This window comes from Amblyomma maculatum, chromosome 3 (genome assembly GCF_055883805.1).
Source record: "Amblyomma maculatum isolate TAMU_Amacu chromosome 3, ASM5588380v1, whole genome shotgun sequence".
In the NCBI taxonomy this organism is placed as follows: domain Eukaryota; kingdom Metazoa; phylum Arthropoda; class Arachnida; order Ixodida; family Ixodidae; genus Amblyomma; species Amblyomma maculatum.
Window position 1 is genome coordinate 30,941,048 of NC_139346.1, and position 18,752 is coordinate 30,959,799.

Below are 18,752 nucleotides of genomic sequence, written 5' to 3' on the forward strand. Positions count from 1 at the left end.
TTCCTACTACCGCGGCTGTTGTTGGCAGCGGCGCAGCCTCAGAGACAATGGGTCGTCAACAATAGCTGTCGCTGAATAGGGGTAAAGCATCATAGTTATTTTATTGGTCGAAAGGGCTGCGCTTCCTCATACCTTCTTTTATTTTCTTTTTTCTCGAATCCGTTTCGTGGGCTCCTCGCGGTTGAAAGCGAATTATGAACGCCTTGCGCCGCATTAAGTGAAAGTAAGTTTTTCGCGACAAAAAGACTGCTAATCGAGGACGCAGACGATTTCCACACAGTTAAGAAACCTCTGCGCTGTTCTCACGCCTTGTGAGGCGAATAATAATAAAAGCTGGGTGCGGCATTAGTCACATCTCGACCCATGCTTCCACGAGCCTTTTGTTTCTAGACGTGTTTTGCAACACGACCGGCATACGAGAGGGACTCACAGAGAGAGAGACATAGGTGCCCATAACCCTGTCGTCTCACGTACGCGCTCCTGTGGCACGACTCAGTCACGTAGCACAAGTCCTAATACGGATACGCGGCCGGAATACTGGCTCTTCTATCGTGAGAAAGGGAGGATTTACTCTACTCGTGTTGGTGGTACGTGAGAAATTGCTACGAAGCAAGGCACGGGTTACTTTCTTCGTTTGCCTTGAACTTGTCCACACGTGTGAGCAGCGCCAACTTCTGTGATGAGTGCTTCTCTTGTGTAGTGCATAGTTAAGCCAGCAGCATTTAATTTCCCGTTGCACGCTTACGTACTGTAGTGGCGCGGAAAAACTGTGAGCAGGCAAGGAAGGGCTATGTGATACCGTTACAGTTACGCATAGCGGTGCAAGAGAAGCAAAAAAGGTAAAGTGTTCTAACTCCTTCGAGTGTTAAGCTGGCTACTTAGCCCCTTTGTCTACATTCAAAAAAAGAAACCATAGCTTTTAAGCTGCCTGCTCAGACAATCACTTCCTGCCTGACCCTCATTCAATGCGATGAGATTAGTCACTTGAAAACTCAACTATGCTTTCCCAGCGCAAGAAGGGTCGGGATTGGTAGATTTTTCACGTAATTACGATTTTGTTGCCTCTTGTTAACCTCCAGCAGCCAGCCATCTATTTAGGCATATTCGGTCGTTTCAGCGACGGTGGCGGCACCGCGCGGCCTGTTTTTGAAGCAGTGAGCCGGTGGTCGCTCTTCGCGGCGTGGGCGACCGCGTTGGTTTAGAGCGTGGAGATGCGAGCAGAAAACGAATATTTTTGCGATTCCGAGATGTGCAAATCGATAAACTCTTTGACAAAGGAAATATGTTGTTCCTGTCCCGGAGAAAATGAGTAAAATGTAGCGTTTCGGTTCACTGGGCCGGTTTGTAAGACGTTTTGTCTTGACGACCCATGTGGATTCTGAGCGACGTATTTTGTTGAGGCAAAAAGCGACATCGTCAGTGCATTCATGCTCGCAAATCGCATTAAATTGGGGATAATATCATGCCATCGTACCTGCACGAATGTGCTGCAGTGTTTAAACACCAAGTTGTTATGACCCCGCCGGGGTGGCGCAGTGGTTACGGCGCTCGACTACTGCTCCCAAGGACGCGGGATCGAATCCCGGCCTCGGCGGCAGCTTTTCGATGGAGGCGAAAAGCAAGGCGCCCGTGTGCTGTGCGATGTCAGTGCATGCTAAAGACCCCCAGGTGGTCGAAATTTCCGGTGTCCTCCACCACGGCGTCTCTCATAGCCTGAGTTGCTTTGGGACGTTAAACCCCCCAAACCAAACCAAATTGATATGAAACGTATGGTGATATCTTTTAAGGTCAGTGTGCAAAAGAGGCAGCCCTTTCTCTCATTAATAACCGCCTATAGTTCTCCGCGGGCAGATATTCGTTATAGCTGTCGGTCAGCTTTAGTTTATCCTGATTAATCACCACGAGACTAGTAGAAAAAAAAAATAGAAACGAAGGATAAGATTTGTAAGCATGACTTCCTGGCCATACCGCGTCGAGATAACGATATTAAATGCGTACATTCTTCAGATGTATCTTCAATTATCGACGGGGTGAGCAATGGGAGTGATGTATTTGAAATGTGCTAAGTTTTCGCTGTATTTTAATTTTTCGGGCGGGGTGAGCAATGGATCTGAACAAACGCAATCTTTCTTTACAGATGTCTTCTCCCTACTTGATCATGCGCTTTTCTCCCGGTAGTACAAAGAACACACCTCGGGTGTTAATTTCGGCTGCCTAATTAAGTTAAAATGGCCGTTTCCCTAATATTTTGTACAGTAGCATACGTTTGCCTCAGACTGCTTCATGATATACGCCGAAGACAAACAAGCTGTTATATACTCGGTATATGAGCACGTGAACAATACATACACCCAATGGCCGCGCTGAAATATCTCATAAAATAAAATGTGAATATCCGAAAAACTGTCGCCTAAAGAGTTGGTCGCCCTTTAATGTGGCATGCTGAATACAGGCGGCAATACTGACGGAGCTTTCACTTGCAAGCCAGCGAATCCATATGCGCACTGGTATAGAACGTTTATTTTGAAACTGCAGGCAAACTCATAGATAACTTCGTATTTATGACTAATATGACATACTGTTGCTTATTTAAATGCCAAATCTCATACGAAAGATGCCACAACATCAAGAAGCAGGCCCGCTTATCAAAACGTGCGCTATTTGGCAGCGGCGCTTTCACCGACTCAGCTGCCATGTCGTGCTGCCGCCGAGCCACCTATAGGAGCTGGAACGACCGATTACGTTTTGACACGTTTCGGTAAAAGATGAATGAATCAACAATGATACATTTAGCAAAGTTAAATGACCGAATTCAATGGTAAAAAGCGGTTTTTTCAATCGCAGGTTGAATTTTGAATGCACATGGGCCACAAAAACAAATCTTAATGATCTGCCTTCAGGAAACTGAAGACAGATCTTGCCGATTTTGTGAAATTGACGAGCACTGGAAGAACACAACAAGTATTGATTAGCCCCAACCTTTACAACGACACGTACTGATTAGTCCCAACCTTTAGAAAGACCAGTAGTAAGTTTAATTTCAATTCTTACTCGACTATTGTCGGGGAGTGAAATCGTCTTTTTTTTCGGGTTTATTTCAAATTGAAGTATTTCATGAAGGAGTTGGGCGATATTTTGTATGGCTGCTAGCTCTGCTGTTATGATGACTGTATAATTTGAAGTCCTGTAAAATGGCTTTGCGGCTTACTGTTTTCTGACCTTTATGGCATTGGTGTGCCCGTCCTGCTTGGGCAAATTGTGTGGCTCGCGGTATATGTACAGATAAAGAAATAAATTAGCATGTAAATGTAGAATCAAATAGCAACATGAACATTCCAAGTCTGAAACACAACTCCTGGCATGCCACCTCTGAAGATAATAAAACATTTACAATGTCAGTAATGCGTCTTCTCGTGCGCCATCTTTCATTTCTTAGCAAGCACATTTCATACAATGCGCAGACAAATTCCTTTGAAAACAGGAGCGATGCTCCATCTTCACCCAATCCCAGAGCTTTATTGGTAAAGCTTGCTTTCTCACCCGTTGCACTAGTACTGCACATAAAGTAGATGATTACATTTGTATGGCGGTGGCCATCTTGCTTTAAACGGAGGGATGTCGATGGAGCTCCATTTTAAGCAAGAAACGCGTTTAGCTTATATTGTGTGCGAATAACGACTTGTATCGCGTGAAAACAACGGTGGAGCTGAAGCCGAACAAAGAGCTTATCGAAAGCACAGCGAGACTTGTCGCCAGAAGTGCTCCCAGCAAACAAAATCTTCACCTCATACCGTAGGCTACAGCAGAACTCAAGGAAGAGGAATTGCCTGAAAAAAAAAAAAAAAAAACGCTACAAAAATGGTCTGTCGGCGGCGTCGATTATTTTAAGCACGGGAGCCTTAACAAATGACGAGCATGCTCCTAGCAAGCTTCCAAAGCGGGAGGTCCTTGGATAATGCGGAAGCCTGAGCTTTGCTGATGTTGTTGCGACACTATATGTATCGTACAATTTTTATTTTCCTTTTTATTTTAAATCCTTGGTTTTATTTCCTTTTTAACTGTTTTATTTGAGTCATTGGTGTCCGTCTCCGTCGAATAAAAACAAGGTCATTATGTCTTACGAAGGATCCCTACACACGAAGGGTTGACGGAAATAATGTGGCGCATAGCCCAGCTCGATCATTAGTTAGCCGGCCGAAGCATCAGCCCCACACGTGCCCCATTCCTCTGCTCGGTGTTACATGGAGATTATCTGGAACGTCTTAGTCGCGACAGACGTAAATACCCCACAATAAATTTGCACGAGCCAAAGGCATCGACTGGCGCCTCAATCAAACTAACGCTTATCCTGGTGTCAGGAGTGAGATACTCTCCACCCACTACAGCTCTGTGTGCCCTTTGGTGTGGCGCCTGCCCCAGTCTATTCCACGTATTCCGGGGGCGTAGAGCAAAACCACTCAGCTTGCCTAAAAGAGAACACGTGTGAACATGGGAGGTGGCGCTGTCCAGCGAGTCCTTGGACGTCTAGCTAAGGATCGTCCACCTGGCCCGTGAAGCTGCAAATATTGGCCGGAGCTCTGGACTAAGGGAGCCGACCAGCCTGCTCGTCACTTCCCCCATTAACCATTCCCTTATCCCTTCATAAAGTTTTGTCTCACCTCATGTCCGGAAATCGATGCAGAGAATTATTTAGCACGCTTGGCTGGAACGCGGAACGATAGTGGTTAGAGTCCTTGCATAGACAGCATTTCTTTTATGGGTTCATGTGGAACAGGCTGTGGTGACGCGCTCTGTCGACAGCTCGTGGCCGTACCCACGCCACTTTATCCGATGGCATCGGAGGTGACCGTTTGAAGTTTCGTAACCTCAAGCAATCACGAGCAGCATCTACAGGATGGCAGCTTGTAGGCGACGAACAAATGGACCTTCGCACCCGGTTTGAAAACTCACAGCCGCGAAAAGGTGTGAGCATGTCTCCTGGCAGGTTGTAATTAGGTGAGATTGCCGAGTTCTGACAGGTAGGACGTGCAATGGCGCTGCGGCGCTCACTTCTCTCTCGCGCATGGAAGTCACCGGACATGCAATTGGTCGTCAGATTGCGTGACATCACGGGACCAGGTGGCATGGTCGTGGTGGAAGGAGCTGCACACTCGGGCTGCTCTTTTCATACGAGAGTATTACTTCTGGGTCACCAATTATATATGTGGCCCACAGTTGTGCGGTTAGTATAGATGTCATATGTATTGCTGATGAAGCCGGACCATGGACGAGGACGATTAGCTAGGCACACCAGAGCAGAAGATGATTACTGTCCTTCGAGCTGGGCGCCTGGTCTGTTCTGTGAAGAGCAACGCAAAAGCATAAGCACTAGACACGAAAAGCGACGAACACCGCTCTATAAATCTGTTTGTGTGCGCGCACGTGTGTGTGTGTGTGTCCTGACATTTCACCCACAAGCCTGCCAATAGATTTTGATGATTTGCCCTGTTCTTCTCTAGATCTTGGCGCTTTGTCTTCACCCTGTTCGCTTTTACCGATGATGTGGCTCTACAGGGGATCGAACCCTCGGGACCCTTGCACTGCCAGTTTGATGTCTCGCTTCACGAGGCATCCCTCTGGCACGCGGCGTTCGGTGTCCACTTCTGTAACCACAAAGCAATGATGACATCAACCTTGAATAAATACCGTAGGCTACAGAACATTCCATGTGGTCTGAGTTAAAAAGAAATTGCCCCTACAAAATGAATGATTCTGCAGAGTATGGATACATCTGTTGTTTCTTTGCATCAGTGAGACCATAATCATAGAGCATGCTTTTTGAAACCATATGTCGCCTATATGCCACATGAATACCCTAGATCATCTGTGAATTCTCAGCGTAAAACATTAACTTTTATATTACAAAATCTCTTAGGCCCGCAGCTTAGTGATACTTTTGATCTGCAGTCAAATATTTTCAGCGACAGACTGCATATCATAGAGTAGACAACGCAAAAAAAAAAGTGGCGATGTAATCCTTGCTATGCCATATGCTATCTCCGTGCGGGAATGCATGCGTTCTGTTTTATATATTCAATTCATGCCAAGTTATGCAGTGAAATTTTCAGAGGAAAGTCAGTATGGTCTTTCCATCTCGAGTGGTGTGAGAAACCTTGGATCTGGCGACCGGCGATTGTGTGAGCAACGAGCGCGTGATTCCACGGAGAGTACCACGTGCGGACCAGACTTACGCTGCCATTAATATGCTCCGTAGTGCTCCGACGGAAAACAAATGCCAAGTTGTCCGACTACGCTATCACTTTCGATGCATGCGAAAACAAGGAAGATGAGTAACATGTGGGAAGAAAAATATTGTCTAATACGGACATTAGGGGAATTCGTGCACAGTTACTGTATATTTATGAAGGAAAGTCATTTAGACAAAATATTTCTTGCCTCTACATAAGTAATTAGAAAACAATTTTAATGTCAACCCTTCGTATCCACAATGTTCGCATTTTACTTTTGTTTGAATGCAGTACGGCACACATTTACAAGTCTGGAAATAAGATTGTTTCTTTGCTGTATATGCAAACATGTGTAGCTGATGTGTGATAAACGCATGCCTACCGAAGAACTCTACCTTGTAGCTCAAAAGCGGCGCCGCGATGACGTAATAGTACTGATATCCAAGTGTCTGTACCGGAGGTGTTCTTTTTTTTCCCAATTGCAGTGACAATGCTCAGAGCCGATACCCATTGGCGTGACAACCTTAAGGCTCACATTCAACCAAGAATACAGGGGCGTATAAAGAAAATAAGGTTTCGCCTAATTATTTGACGGCAAGTGTGTAACGGTGAGATTGATCTGTGAATAAAGCATTACACAAACTGGCATTACAAATCCTCACCATGTCTTAAACGCCATCATTGCTTGGAAGTATATGAAGTGAATAAATTGCGGTGTAAAGGAAATTTACTGTGACACGTGGTAATAGAGCCACCGTTAGGCATGCTACCCTAAAGCCACGCAGACACGTTCGTACAGCTTAGTTAAAGCGCGTTTCACATAAACTGGAAGCTTACGGCTGCATGCTAATGAGTGTATGTGAGAGAATACAGGCACGCATTAAGGAAGTAGCGATTAAACTAACAGAAATTAAACTGCACGCCGGTGTGGAGTGAGTGTACGCGAATGAAGTTCCGCAAGGGGAGCCGCAGGAAGGAGACATAGCACAGCAGACACCTATTAGCGCATAGACGCATACCGGTTTGCGCACGCCCAGCGCGAACGCGCACCGGCAAGGGGAGGGGCAATTTGTGTCCACAGTGCGTGCGTAGGAGACGTCTAGCAAACTGGCATACGTCTACGCAATAGTACGTTTTCGCTATGCCAATCTTTCTATTAAGAGTGTCACCTCATAACCCCAAGGACAGAATCTGAGTGTCCGCCTAATTTTTAACTCTTCGAATATAAGCCTTCTATTATGGCATAATTAAGAAGTTTAAACAGGTAACGGACAGGACTTCCGAGGTTTCCTTTCAGAACTCTAATAGTGACATCGTCATGCATTGTGTATGTCATCTGCAACGCTGGATATCGCAATATTAGTGCTGTTAATTCCACTTTTAATTATCTCGTCCAAATAGAAAATTTCTATGCTGTCGAAAAATCTACAGCACTGTGCTCTAAAGTTACCCGAATGGCCAATCGCAAGCTTGCGCTCATACAATGCGGGTTGTTGTTTTCTACTATTTTCATTAACGAGATCAGGAATTACGCTATTTTCAGGAGGGCTGCTTTAAGGTTAATAAAGATATATTATATTATTTAAATTTTTTTTTTGCGCCAGTTGTGCGGACGAGTTGAGGGAGTTTTTTTCTTTTGCTTATCATAGCCGCCAGTTTGTTTCTTATAATACCTTGTCGTTGTAGCTAATCTTTGTTTTTAGTTTTAATTTTTTAAAGCATTTCTTGAACCATCCAATGTTTTTCTTACTTCGTTCTCTTGAAGCAAAGAAAAATTCGAAGCATGTTGATGCGGAAGAGAAAAAAATCCGCTCTTTACGCAAACCCTGTGCCAGTGTTTATACTGATCTTCGCTTCAACCTGTGGCGGCCTACCACGTGCGAAGCGTAACCCTCAAAAAGCAAAGCAGCGGGTTTACAGCCAAGATGGTCCATGTGGACGTTTTCAAGATACGCAAGGTGCGCTTGCGCGTGTGTGTGACGAAGGACAAAACCTTCAAGATACAGGTTTACGCGAGCACCCGGAGAATCTCCCAGATTACTGGGCTGCACGCGCCCAGTGCAGTCTCCCGCATCTCTGAACCAGGGAGGAGCGTGGGAGAGCGCCCCAATGAGGACAAGCCGAGGAGCTTGGTCGCACTGCAGGAATGAGAAAGTGTCCGCTGGCCCGCATAGATCAGTTCATGAGAACGGGCTTTGAGGAAGCGAGTGACATTTGCTTTCTAAACATTCTTCTGCTTTCTAAACAGTCTACCTCCTTCATTCTCAGTTGACATGCTGCCGCCCGGAGGCCCTGAATGTCGTGTCGCTTTTAAGCTATTCTGCTCAGGCGGTCGAGCACAAGCGCCGAGGCCGGAACGATTTCTCAAGTCCACAGAGTATTCTCGAGTCTCACTCTCTCCGATGCGGTTGAGAGCCGATGCCCTTGGCAGGCCCTTCGCACCGCCGTTGGGTCTCGTGCAGAAAGCGTGTAGTAATCCTTGACCATGAAGTGGCCGCCGCTGTCTCCGGCGTGTCGGCCTAGTTTTTTTCCGCGGGCAGGCATTCTCTTAAGATTTCCTTCTTTCGTCATAACTGTGTGCTCGCGCCTCTCCTCTCTTCTGTGGAACACGAGAGGGCAAGGGACTGCAACGACAATGAATTCGCGCCTCCCGGTCCAAGGTATCTTTGCGGGGTATCAAAAGAGTCCCCGCAACCCACTCGCTACCAGTTTTGCGCGCAATCGCGACCAGTGAGTGCTCCGTGCTAATCGGATGAAGCCACTGGCCTGTAAGGGCAAATATAGTGGCCAGTTGTTTTTTTTTTTCGTTTTGAGCCGTGCTCAAGCCCAGGCGCAGCCATGGTGTCTAAGTCGGACCTTTTGGCAGTGACGATGATGTTTGCCTACATGAACCCGAAGCAGACCCCCGAGCATCTGGACACGCCGTTGAAGCAACTGAGGAAAGAGTACGACTACATCATAGGCAAGTTCTGCGCAAAGCGCAGTGTATTCTCTGTACGCAGTGTGCGTCTCTGGACAAGCGGCTGGCAGATCGAAAGGAACATTCTCGACCCTTATGAGTAAGAGATGCAGTGCGTCTACCAGCTGCTTGTATCTACTTAAGACGAGGTGTGGCGACTATATTTAATGCCGGGGGAAGATTGGGCGAGTATCTTTAACCTTCGAGTCTGCTCGCTGAATTTAAAATCACGGCAACTAAATCTTCATGCCGCTTTGCAAGAAATTTCGGTTTTCAGATAATTTGAAGCCCAATGCTTGGCACTGTGATTATGGTTGACTGTTTAAAGCATTTTCTGATGTCACAAGATGCAGGCGCTACGAAAAGCGTCAAAGACATTTTTTCAGATTTATCACGCTCTGATGAGATTGTCTTTAGAAACTGTTTTGCCGACAGCTGCGCACATAGGGAACAATTTTATTTCGTACTGCAAAGCATATGCGTATGTCTTTATATCTTTTTTAATTCATGCAAGTTACGCACATTGGCAGCTCTGGCGACCTCTGACCAAATATGCACTATGGTCCCAAATGCATACAAGTTATAGTGACGTCAGGTCCAAAGCGTATGTAGGCAATTCATAACTACACGGATATAAACTCTTTAGTCGTTGAGCGTTTCGACCAGCCTTAGTGAGCATACATGGTGATTCATGCGCCGGCAGAAGCATCGGCCGCAGCTTTGGAGTCTTGGTCAAGGGTTTCCACTAAGTGTTTCAGCTAATCATAGTTCTATAAAATTATAATGGTCACAAGTAGTTACATGAAGAACAAGTTAAAATCAAGTGGATACAAATTACCGCTATATAGTCAAATAACTACATAGATTAGGTTACTGATCACGATGCGAAATCAGCAACTCAGTGTTGAATTTTTCTATTGTTTTCTTCACCTTCCTGTAAAAAGAGCCCTCCTAAACTATTTACTATATTTCTTCGGTAAAGTGATTCTAAACAGTAATTCGAGTAATTTATCACCGAATACTTCCTCACTTTCGATTGCTACAGCTGCTTTCGCCTGTTACTGCATTATATATATATATATATATATATATATATATATATATATATATATATATATATATATATATATATATATATATTAATATTATATAACTATTATTATATAACATTTTTACATGTAATTCGACGTTTCGGTCGTAGCACGACCGTTTTCAAGCATCAGATATATATGTATATATATAAATACTTGCGAACAAAGCACTCTTGGCTGCTGAGAAAATAAATAACGAAGGTGATTAACACTTAAATGAAGTGTTATTCATCTGCGCTATATATATATATATATATATATATATATATATATATATATTGACACATGCCATTCATAGACGACGACGATTTGAACCGGCGATTCGGAGAAGACGACGAAGCGAAACAGTGCTCCGCTTTCGTGCTGCCCTGACTGGCTGTTGGTGTTCTTCGGTGTCAGAGTGCCAGAGCGCCTTCTGTGTAACGTTACGTTACAAATCTGGTGGAAGAATTGCCAGGTATCGATCCAGTCCTGCATAATCAACCTACCAATACGGAGCTTATCCACGTACATCAACGCCTCGGCCGCCGCCTACGTGGAGAGCCCCCTGAATTCGGACCCCTTCCGGCCGCTACCAGGACGACGCATCCTCAGACGGCCGTCGAACCTGCTGCAATGACATCTGAGAGCAGGCTTCCCACCCACATCCTGTGTCATCAGCCGCGAACACCCCCCTCCTTTCATGGCGACGTGTTCGAGGACGCCGAGGACTGGCTTGAGAACTACGAGCGAGTTGCTCGTTACAACGGGTGGACTGATGAGCGAAAGCTCCACAACGTGTACTTCGCCCTTGAAGAGTCTGCACGGACATGGTTTGAAAACCATGAGGCTGCCTTCCCATCCTGGGCAGCCTTCTGTCGTGATTTCAAAGCCACCTTTCCTAGCGCCGACCGCCGGGAGCGAGCAGAAGCTGCGCTACACTCGCGCAATCAGCGCCCGAACGAGAGCGTGCGTATGTTCTTTGAGGACATGACACGCCTTTTCAAGCGTGCAGACCCACAAATGCCTGAAGATAAGAAACTGCGTCACCTGATGCGGGGCGTTAAACAAGAACTTTTCGCGGGACTGGTGCGCAGTCCACCGCGCACTGTGGCGGAGTTTCTCAGCGAGGCAGCGACCATGGAGACAACGCTGCAACACCGAGCCCGTCAGTACAACCGTGACGTTAACATCATTGGGTCCGACGCACCTCCTGTGCATATCGGCAGCGACATGGACGCACTAAGAAATCTCATCCGTTCTGTCGTGCAGGAGGAACTGCAAGCGCTCCGGATGCCTTGCAACACAACAGCTTTTCCTTCACTGGCTGAAGTCGTCCGCGACGAGGTGCGTATGGCAGCTCAGCAAGTTGCTGACGTTGTTCCCCAGCAGCGCGTTCCCCACCAGACGATCGACGCGAGGCCCACCTACGCGTCCGTCTTACGTAGGGCTCCCCCGCCGGACCATAGTATCAACGCCGCAGCTCCAGCAATGGAGCCGCAGGGTCCTCGCATGGAGGGCCTCGCATGGAGCCGCATGGGGCCTCACTACTCCCCTCCGCCAATCTACCAGCGACCCCGTCAAGTATGGCGGCCCCGGGACCGTCGCCCCCTGTGCTATCATTGCGGGGAAGCCAGTCACCTTTACCGGGCGTGCCCGTACCGCCGCGTCAACATGCGGGGTTTCGCCTCGGAGGAACTCCACCTTCTGAATGACGAACGGCCTACTGAGATTGCAAGCGACCTTGCAGCGCGACAGTATCCCGTCACGTCCGGTTACCAAGAGCGTCGGTCTACGTCCCCGACGAGCTACCGCTCGACAAGTCCCCACTCTTCCCGACGCCGCTCCTCTCCCAGCCCTAGCCGGGAAAACTAATACCAGCGGCCTTCGGAGGCAGGGTCGCTGATGTCGGGAAATGTGAAGATCCTCCGTCATCGTCAGGCCGACCCGACGAGATTTCGCTTGTGTCAGGTAGCGACAGCATCCGGCATACTACCTCCGATTTATGTGTAACGATTGATGGAGTGGATGTCACCGCGTTACTCGACACTGGTGCCGATTATTCAGTAATGAGCCGTGGTCTCGCCCGAGAATTGAAGAAAGTTTTGACACATTGGTCCGGCCCGAAAATTCGCACGGCGGGAAGCCACTTGATCGAACCTGCAGGCAAGTGCACAGCGCGGATCGGCATCCGTGGTTTTGTGTATGTTGGAGAATTTATCGTGCTTCCTGAGTGTTCGAAAGACTTGATCCTCGGTCTACACTTCCTGCAGACCAACGGCGCTGTCATTGACCTGAAAGAAGCGCGTGTTTCCTTTTCGACGAAACGAGCCGTGGCGCGCATTGAAAACGAAGATCAGGGTCTGAACGTTTTGCGTACAGTCGACGATGACGTGAGGGTTCCGGCACGTTCTAGTGTGTTGGTTCTTGTAAAGCATGACTTATTCCACGATTACGAGGGCATCGCGGATGGGCACCTTCCGCTACTACTCGAGAAGGAATTAGCCGTTGCTCGAGGACTCGTACAACTCCAGAACAGTTGTGCTACTGTCCTCCTGACAAATTTTGCTAAGGAGATGCGGCATCTCGCCAAGGACACGGCTGTTGCCGTCCTTCACGATGTTACTGCCTTGCCTCATTTATGCACCACCGGAGCGAACCCTAAAGAGGAGGCCGCACCTTGTCATGCTCTGCAGACCGTTAAAATTAACCCCGACTTGAGGCCCGATCAGAGGAATCTTCTTTCGGCTCTTCTGAGCGATTTCGCAGACTGCTTCGCCACAGGCTCTAAGGTTGGTCGCACTCCTGTCGCCAAGCACCGAATCATCACCGATGAGACCACGTTACCGGTATGCCAGCGCCCGTACCGGGTTTCTCCTAAAGAACGTGACGCCATTAAAATGCAAGTGGATGAAATGCTTGCGGACGACGTGATCCAGCCTTCGACGAGCCCATGGGCATCGCCAGTGGTCCTTGTCAAAAAGAAATATGGCGCCTTGAGATTCTGTGTCGATTACCGAAAGTTAAATAACGTGACTAAAAAGGACGTCTATCCGCTGCCCAGGATTGATGATGCCCTCGACCGACTACGCGACGCCAGGTACTTCTCCTCATTAGACCTCAAAAGCGGATACTGGCAAATTGAGGTGGATCAGAGAGACCGGGAGAAGACTGCATTTGTGACGCCCGACGGCCTATACGAGTTTAAGGTGCTTCCGTTTGGTCTTTGCTCTGCACCGGCCACGTTCCAACGTATGATGGACACGGTTTTATCAGGTCTGAAGTGGCAGTCGTGCTTGGTGTACTTAGATGATGTCGTTATTTTCTCGCCTACTTTCGAGCAACACTTGGACCGGTTGCGCATCGTGCTTCAAGCACTCAAAGGCGCGCAACTAACGATCAAGCCTGAGAAATGCCACTTTGCTTTCAAGGAACTACGCTTTCTCGGCCATGTTGTCAGTGCACAGGGCGTTCTTCCTGATCCCGAGAAGACTACCGCAGTGTCAAATTTTCCACGCCCCACCGACAAAAAGGCACTTCGACGATTTCTAGGTCTTTGTTCATACTACCGACGCTTCGTCCAAGATTTTTCTAAGATAACTGAACCACTGACAGCGCTAACCAGAGAAGGCATACCCTTCCTGTGGGGAGACGATCAAGAACAAGCCTTCCAGGAGCTCAGAAGCCGCCTACACAGACCCCCAATACTCGCCCATTTCGATGAAGACGCCGCAACCGACGTACATACTGATGCCAGCAACGTTGGCCTCGGCGCGATACTTATTCAGTGGCAAGGCGGAATAGAACGGGTTATCGCCTACGCGAGCCGAACACTCTCACGATCAGAGGCGAACTATTCGACGACAGAGAAGGAGTGCCTTGCGGTAATCTGGGCCATCAGCAAGTTTCGACCTTATTTGTATGGACGACCCTTCCGTATTGTCAGCGACCATCATTCCTTGTGCTGGCTGGCAAGCCTTAAAGACCCGTCTGGACGCCTAGCTCGTTGGAGCCTCCGTCTTCAAGAGTATGACGTCACTGTTGTGTTTAAGTCGGGACATAAACACCAAGATGCGGATTGTTTGTCACGCGCGCCATTGGACTCCACTGCAGTGGAAAACGCCGACGATTTTCCCTTTATTGGGGCCATTACCCAATCACATATGGCTGACCTTCAACGCAAGGACCCGGAGCTGGCGCCGCTCATCGATTATCTGGAAGGACACGGTGGTAGAGTACCACTTGTTTTTCGTCGTGGCTTGCAGTCATACGCTTTACGAAGTGGAGTTCTCTACAAGCGCAATTTTGAAAGATCCAAAGAGACATTTCTACTAGTAGTGCCTACGCACCTACGGCCTGACATCTTAAGCGCTTGTCACGACGAACCGTCCTCCGGCCACTTGGGAGTTAGTCGTACGCTTGCAAGAATTCGGGAGAAATACTACTGGCCGAAATTATTACCTTCAGTGCGATCTTACGTAAAAACCTGCCGTGATTGTCAACGCCGAAAGACTCCACCCGTGAAACCAGCTGGAGTTCTTCAGCCGATCGCTCCACCGAAAACTCCTTTCCAACAAGTGGGGATGGATCTTCTTGGTCCTTTCCCGAAGTCAAGTAATGGAAAGCGTTGGATTGTTGTCGCGACAGACTACTTGACCCGATATGCTGAGACCGCGTCGCTCACAAATGGAACTGCCACCGAAGTCGCAGAGTTTTTTGTCCACGACATCGTGTTGCGTCATGGCGCTCCGGCTGTTATCATTACCGATCGCGGGGCAGCTTTTACGGCCCGCCTGACTAATGCTGTACTGAACCTTACACACACTAGCCATAGACGGGCCACGGCATACCACCCACAAACTAATGGCTTGGTGGAACGGCTAAACAGAACTCTGGCCGACATGCTGTCTATGTACGTGGATATAGAGCATAAGACCTGGGATCAAATCCTCCCATATGCCACGTTCGCATATAATACGGCACTTCAGGAGACGACGCGGCTCACACCCTTCGAGCTTGTCTTCGGCCGTCGAGTGACCACTCCACTGGATACAATGCTGCCCGTATACACCGACGACGAAGATGAGCTTGACCTGGACATCGCTAGTTTTACCCAGCGTGCGGAAGAAGCACGGCAGCTGGCAAGGCAGCGCATATACCAACAACAGCAACTAGACGCTGACCGTTACAACAACAAGGGACGGCGCTTCGCTGCCTACAAGCCTGGAGACTATGTCTGGATTTGGACGCCCGTTCGTCATCGTGGGCTGTCTGAAAAATTGCTGCGCCGGTACGTCGGCCCATATCGTGTCCTCCGCCGCCTCAGCGACGTTACATACGAAGTTGAATCCGCGACCCAAGATCCCTCAAGCCGCAGACGACGCAAGTTCACTGATGTTGTACACGTCGTTCGGATGAAACCCTACCACGATCGCCCCGCTGACTATTCTTGAGACTGATGGTGCCCCGTTTTGTGTTGTGGTATCCCACACCAACCTACCATAACATCTGTCAGCTCATCGCATCAAGCAGCATTTGCAGCATCGAGGCGATGCTGCCAAGAAGGGGGGCAATGACACATGCCATTCATAGACGACGACGATTTGAACCGGCGATTCGGAGAAGACGACGAAGCGAAACAGTGCTCCGCTTTAGTGCTGCCCTGACTGGCTGTTGGTGTTCTTCGGTGTCAGAGTGCCAGAGCGCCTTCTGTGTAACGTTACGTTACAATATATATATACATATAACAATTTTGTTTTTGCGTACGACCTACATTCCTGTGCGAAGTCATCTAGTGAAAAGAAAACCATATAGAGAAATTAAGGATGTCCGCGCGATAGCTATTTTCCTGAATGTCATTCTATCTCTGTCCACAACAAAAGCGGTCACTTTAAAGTGAATGAATGAATGAATGTTTATTCCGCTTTTGTCGTACAAAAAGCGCGGGTAACGAAAAAAAAGCAGTTCGCAATGACTGCTTGAAGGGCTTCACCACCCGTAAAGTCGACGATGAACAGCAGCGGCAGTTTGTGCGATATAAAATGAATAACTCACGCGTTACAAAATGAGACAGTGCTTTGAAATAGAAGAAAAATTATACAATGAGAAGGAAAAAGTAAAAATATGAATGGTCGACAGACACAATCCTTATCAATGCAACCTAATCAGTGAACATTTCTCAGAGGAAAGAAAAAGTCATTTTGTTCATGTTGCTATAAAGAAAAGTGTTCAAACGCATTGGCAGTATATATTTCAACATAGCAAAACCATAGTTTGTTCTACACCTGGGTACCTCAAACATTTCAGGGTTTCTTGTAGCATAGGGCGTGTTGTGTGGCACCAGCTGTACAATGCGGGACAAAAATGGGTCATTTCGTGCGGTATGCTTTTTATAAAAACAAGCAAACCTGTACTAGAACAGCTTAAGGACTGGAATTGTTTTGTGTTTAATCCGTATGACACGGGTTGGGGCGTCATGGAAGGAATTTGTTATAACGCGTAGCATTTCTTCTGCAGAACAAAAAGCTTTTGTAAATTGGACATAGTGGTATTTCCCCACACCAAATAGCAGTATCCTAAGTAGGAGAAAAAGAATGCATAGTAGAGGTCAATTTTGTTTTCGTCGGTAGATACATTTATTACGAGAGATAATACCTATGAATATGAAAACCTTAGTGCAGACCTTGTTTATCTGAGTATCCCATGACAATGTGGGTGTAAAATGTATGCCAAGGGACGTGAATGATTGGAAATATTCGACTCTTGAGCCGCTGAAAAATATAGGTGGCGCCTTCCCTACTAGCGTGCCCTTAGCATGAAATATTATTGCCTTTATTTTTTCTTTGTTTACCAGCAAAGAATTTAAGCGCGACCATTCCTTCAGAAAAGTGAGTACTTTGTTAGTAGAATCCGTTTGTGGATTAATATCAGTACAGGAGCAGAATAAGCTGGTGTCATCGGCGTAATTAATAAATTTTATCTCGTTGCTTATATTAACAATATCATTATTATATACGTTGCAGACTATAGGACCCAGAAGGCTGCCCTGTGGCACACCATTAGAAATGTGTAGTATATCGGAGCGACAATTATTGATAACAACATATTGGGATCGCGAGCAGATATATGACTGGAGAAGGTTGAGGGCATGACCACGTATACCACACTGTTGGAGTCTTGCAAAGAGGGTATCATGATTTAGTGTATCAAACGCCTTACTGAAATCTACAAAAATTCCAAGAGTAAGCTTCTGGGATTTTATGTTGCCTAATACAAATTCTTTTTGGTAAGGTTACGCATGTTTCGTAGACCTATGTTTGGTAAACCCATATTGGCAGTCATTTATGTTAGAGTGTTTTAGAAAGAAATTATGCATTCGAGAATGAATTACGCGTTCTAGTCCCTTGAAGAAGAAAGGTAAGACAGATATTGGCCTCTAATTACTAAAACTATTTCTGTCTCCCTTTTTGAAGATTACTGCCACCCTAGCAAATTTCATATCAGCAGGAAACCTTCCTGTAATTAGCGCAGTGTTATATATGTTCGTTAAACATGGAATTATTAAAGGCAAGACATATTTTATTGGGCGACTTTGTAGATCGCAAGATTCCAAGCTTTTCGTATTTTTGAGGCTCTTTAAAATACAGTACACCTCATTTTCATCTGTCGGCTCAAAAAAGAGATTGCAATACTCTACCGCCCAAACATTTAGAAAAATTAGAGCAGTAAGGTCGACTCTCGACTGCAGTAAAAAATTCGGTAAAAGCATTGGACAGAGGATGCCCGTTTAGGTCAATACCTTCCACTGTTAAGGTTTTTATGTTATTGGGGTGAGTGATTCTATTTAAAAGTTGATTAAGGCGCCTCCATTTTTCTTTAGGATTATTAGATAGTTCCTTATCAAAGAGGTTATTGTGGTAAGTCGTCCTAGCTGTCCTGATCTCTTTGTTCAAAAAATTCTGAAATGCTTTAAAGCGGGCTAGTAGTGCAGCATCCTTCGTGCCAATAAATTTCGCGAATATTCTGTGCTTCTTCTGTGCAAGTCGCAGAAGTAGTGGGGACATCCACGGCTTGCGGGCGTTTTTCGGCACTTTTGCTTCAATAGTAAGATAACAATCATGATAGATTGGTAAAAATATCCGCAAGTATAGGCAACATCTGAGTCAATGCTTAAAAAGACGGGTTCCCAGTTTGTTTGCTCTATACAGCACCTAAATGCTTCAAGGTTTTCCTCTGAAATAAGCTGCCGACAGCGATTAAAGGTATTTGTGAAGCGGGATTTTGTATCAATGCGTAGGAAAAGGCGGTGAGAGGATAATTCGTGATAAAAAGGTCGATAATGCTTGAAGACGTAGCCGTTATGCGCGTTGGCCTATATATGACGTTCTGGAAGCTAGCAGCTTGAAGCAATATCTTGAGTTCTTGCTGCGCAGAACTGTTAGCATCCATTTCTATATTAAAATCACCTCCTATACAAGATAAGAAATTATCTGACAA

The 18,752-nt window shown here is 46.7% G+C and overlaps 1 protein-coding gene across 1 annotated transcript in view; it reads left to right on the forward strand.

The window, feature by feature from the left end:
- The first annotated feature begins 9,065 nt into the window (after positions 1-9,065).
- The window catches only part of LOC146194448 (uncharacterized), a 55,097-nt gene continuing 45,410 nt past the window's right edge, over positions 9,066-18,752 (forward strand). Inside the window, exon 1 of the mRNA XM_084596558.1 lies at positions 9,066-9,189. Coding sequence (XP_084452684.1) covers positions 9,066-9,189 — 124 coding nt within the window. The remainder of the gene's footprint in view (positions 9,190-18,752) is intronic.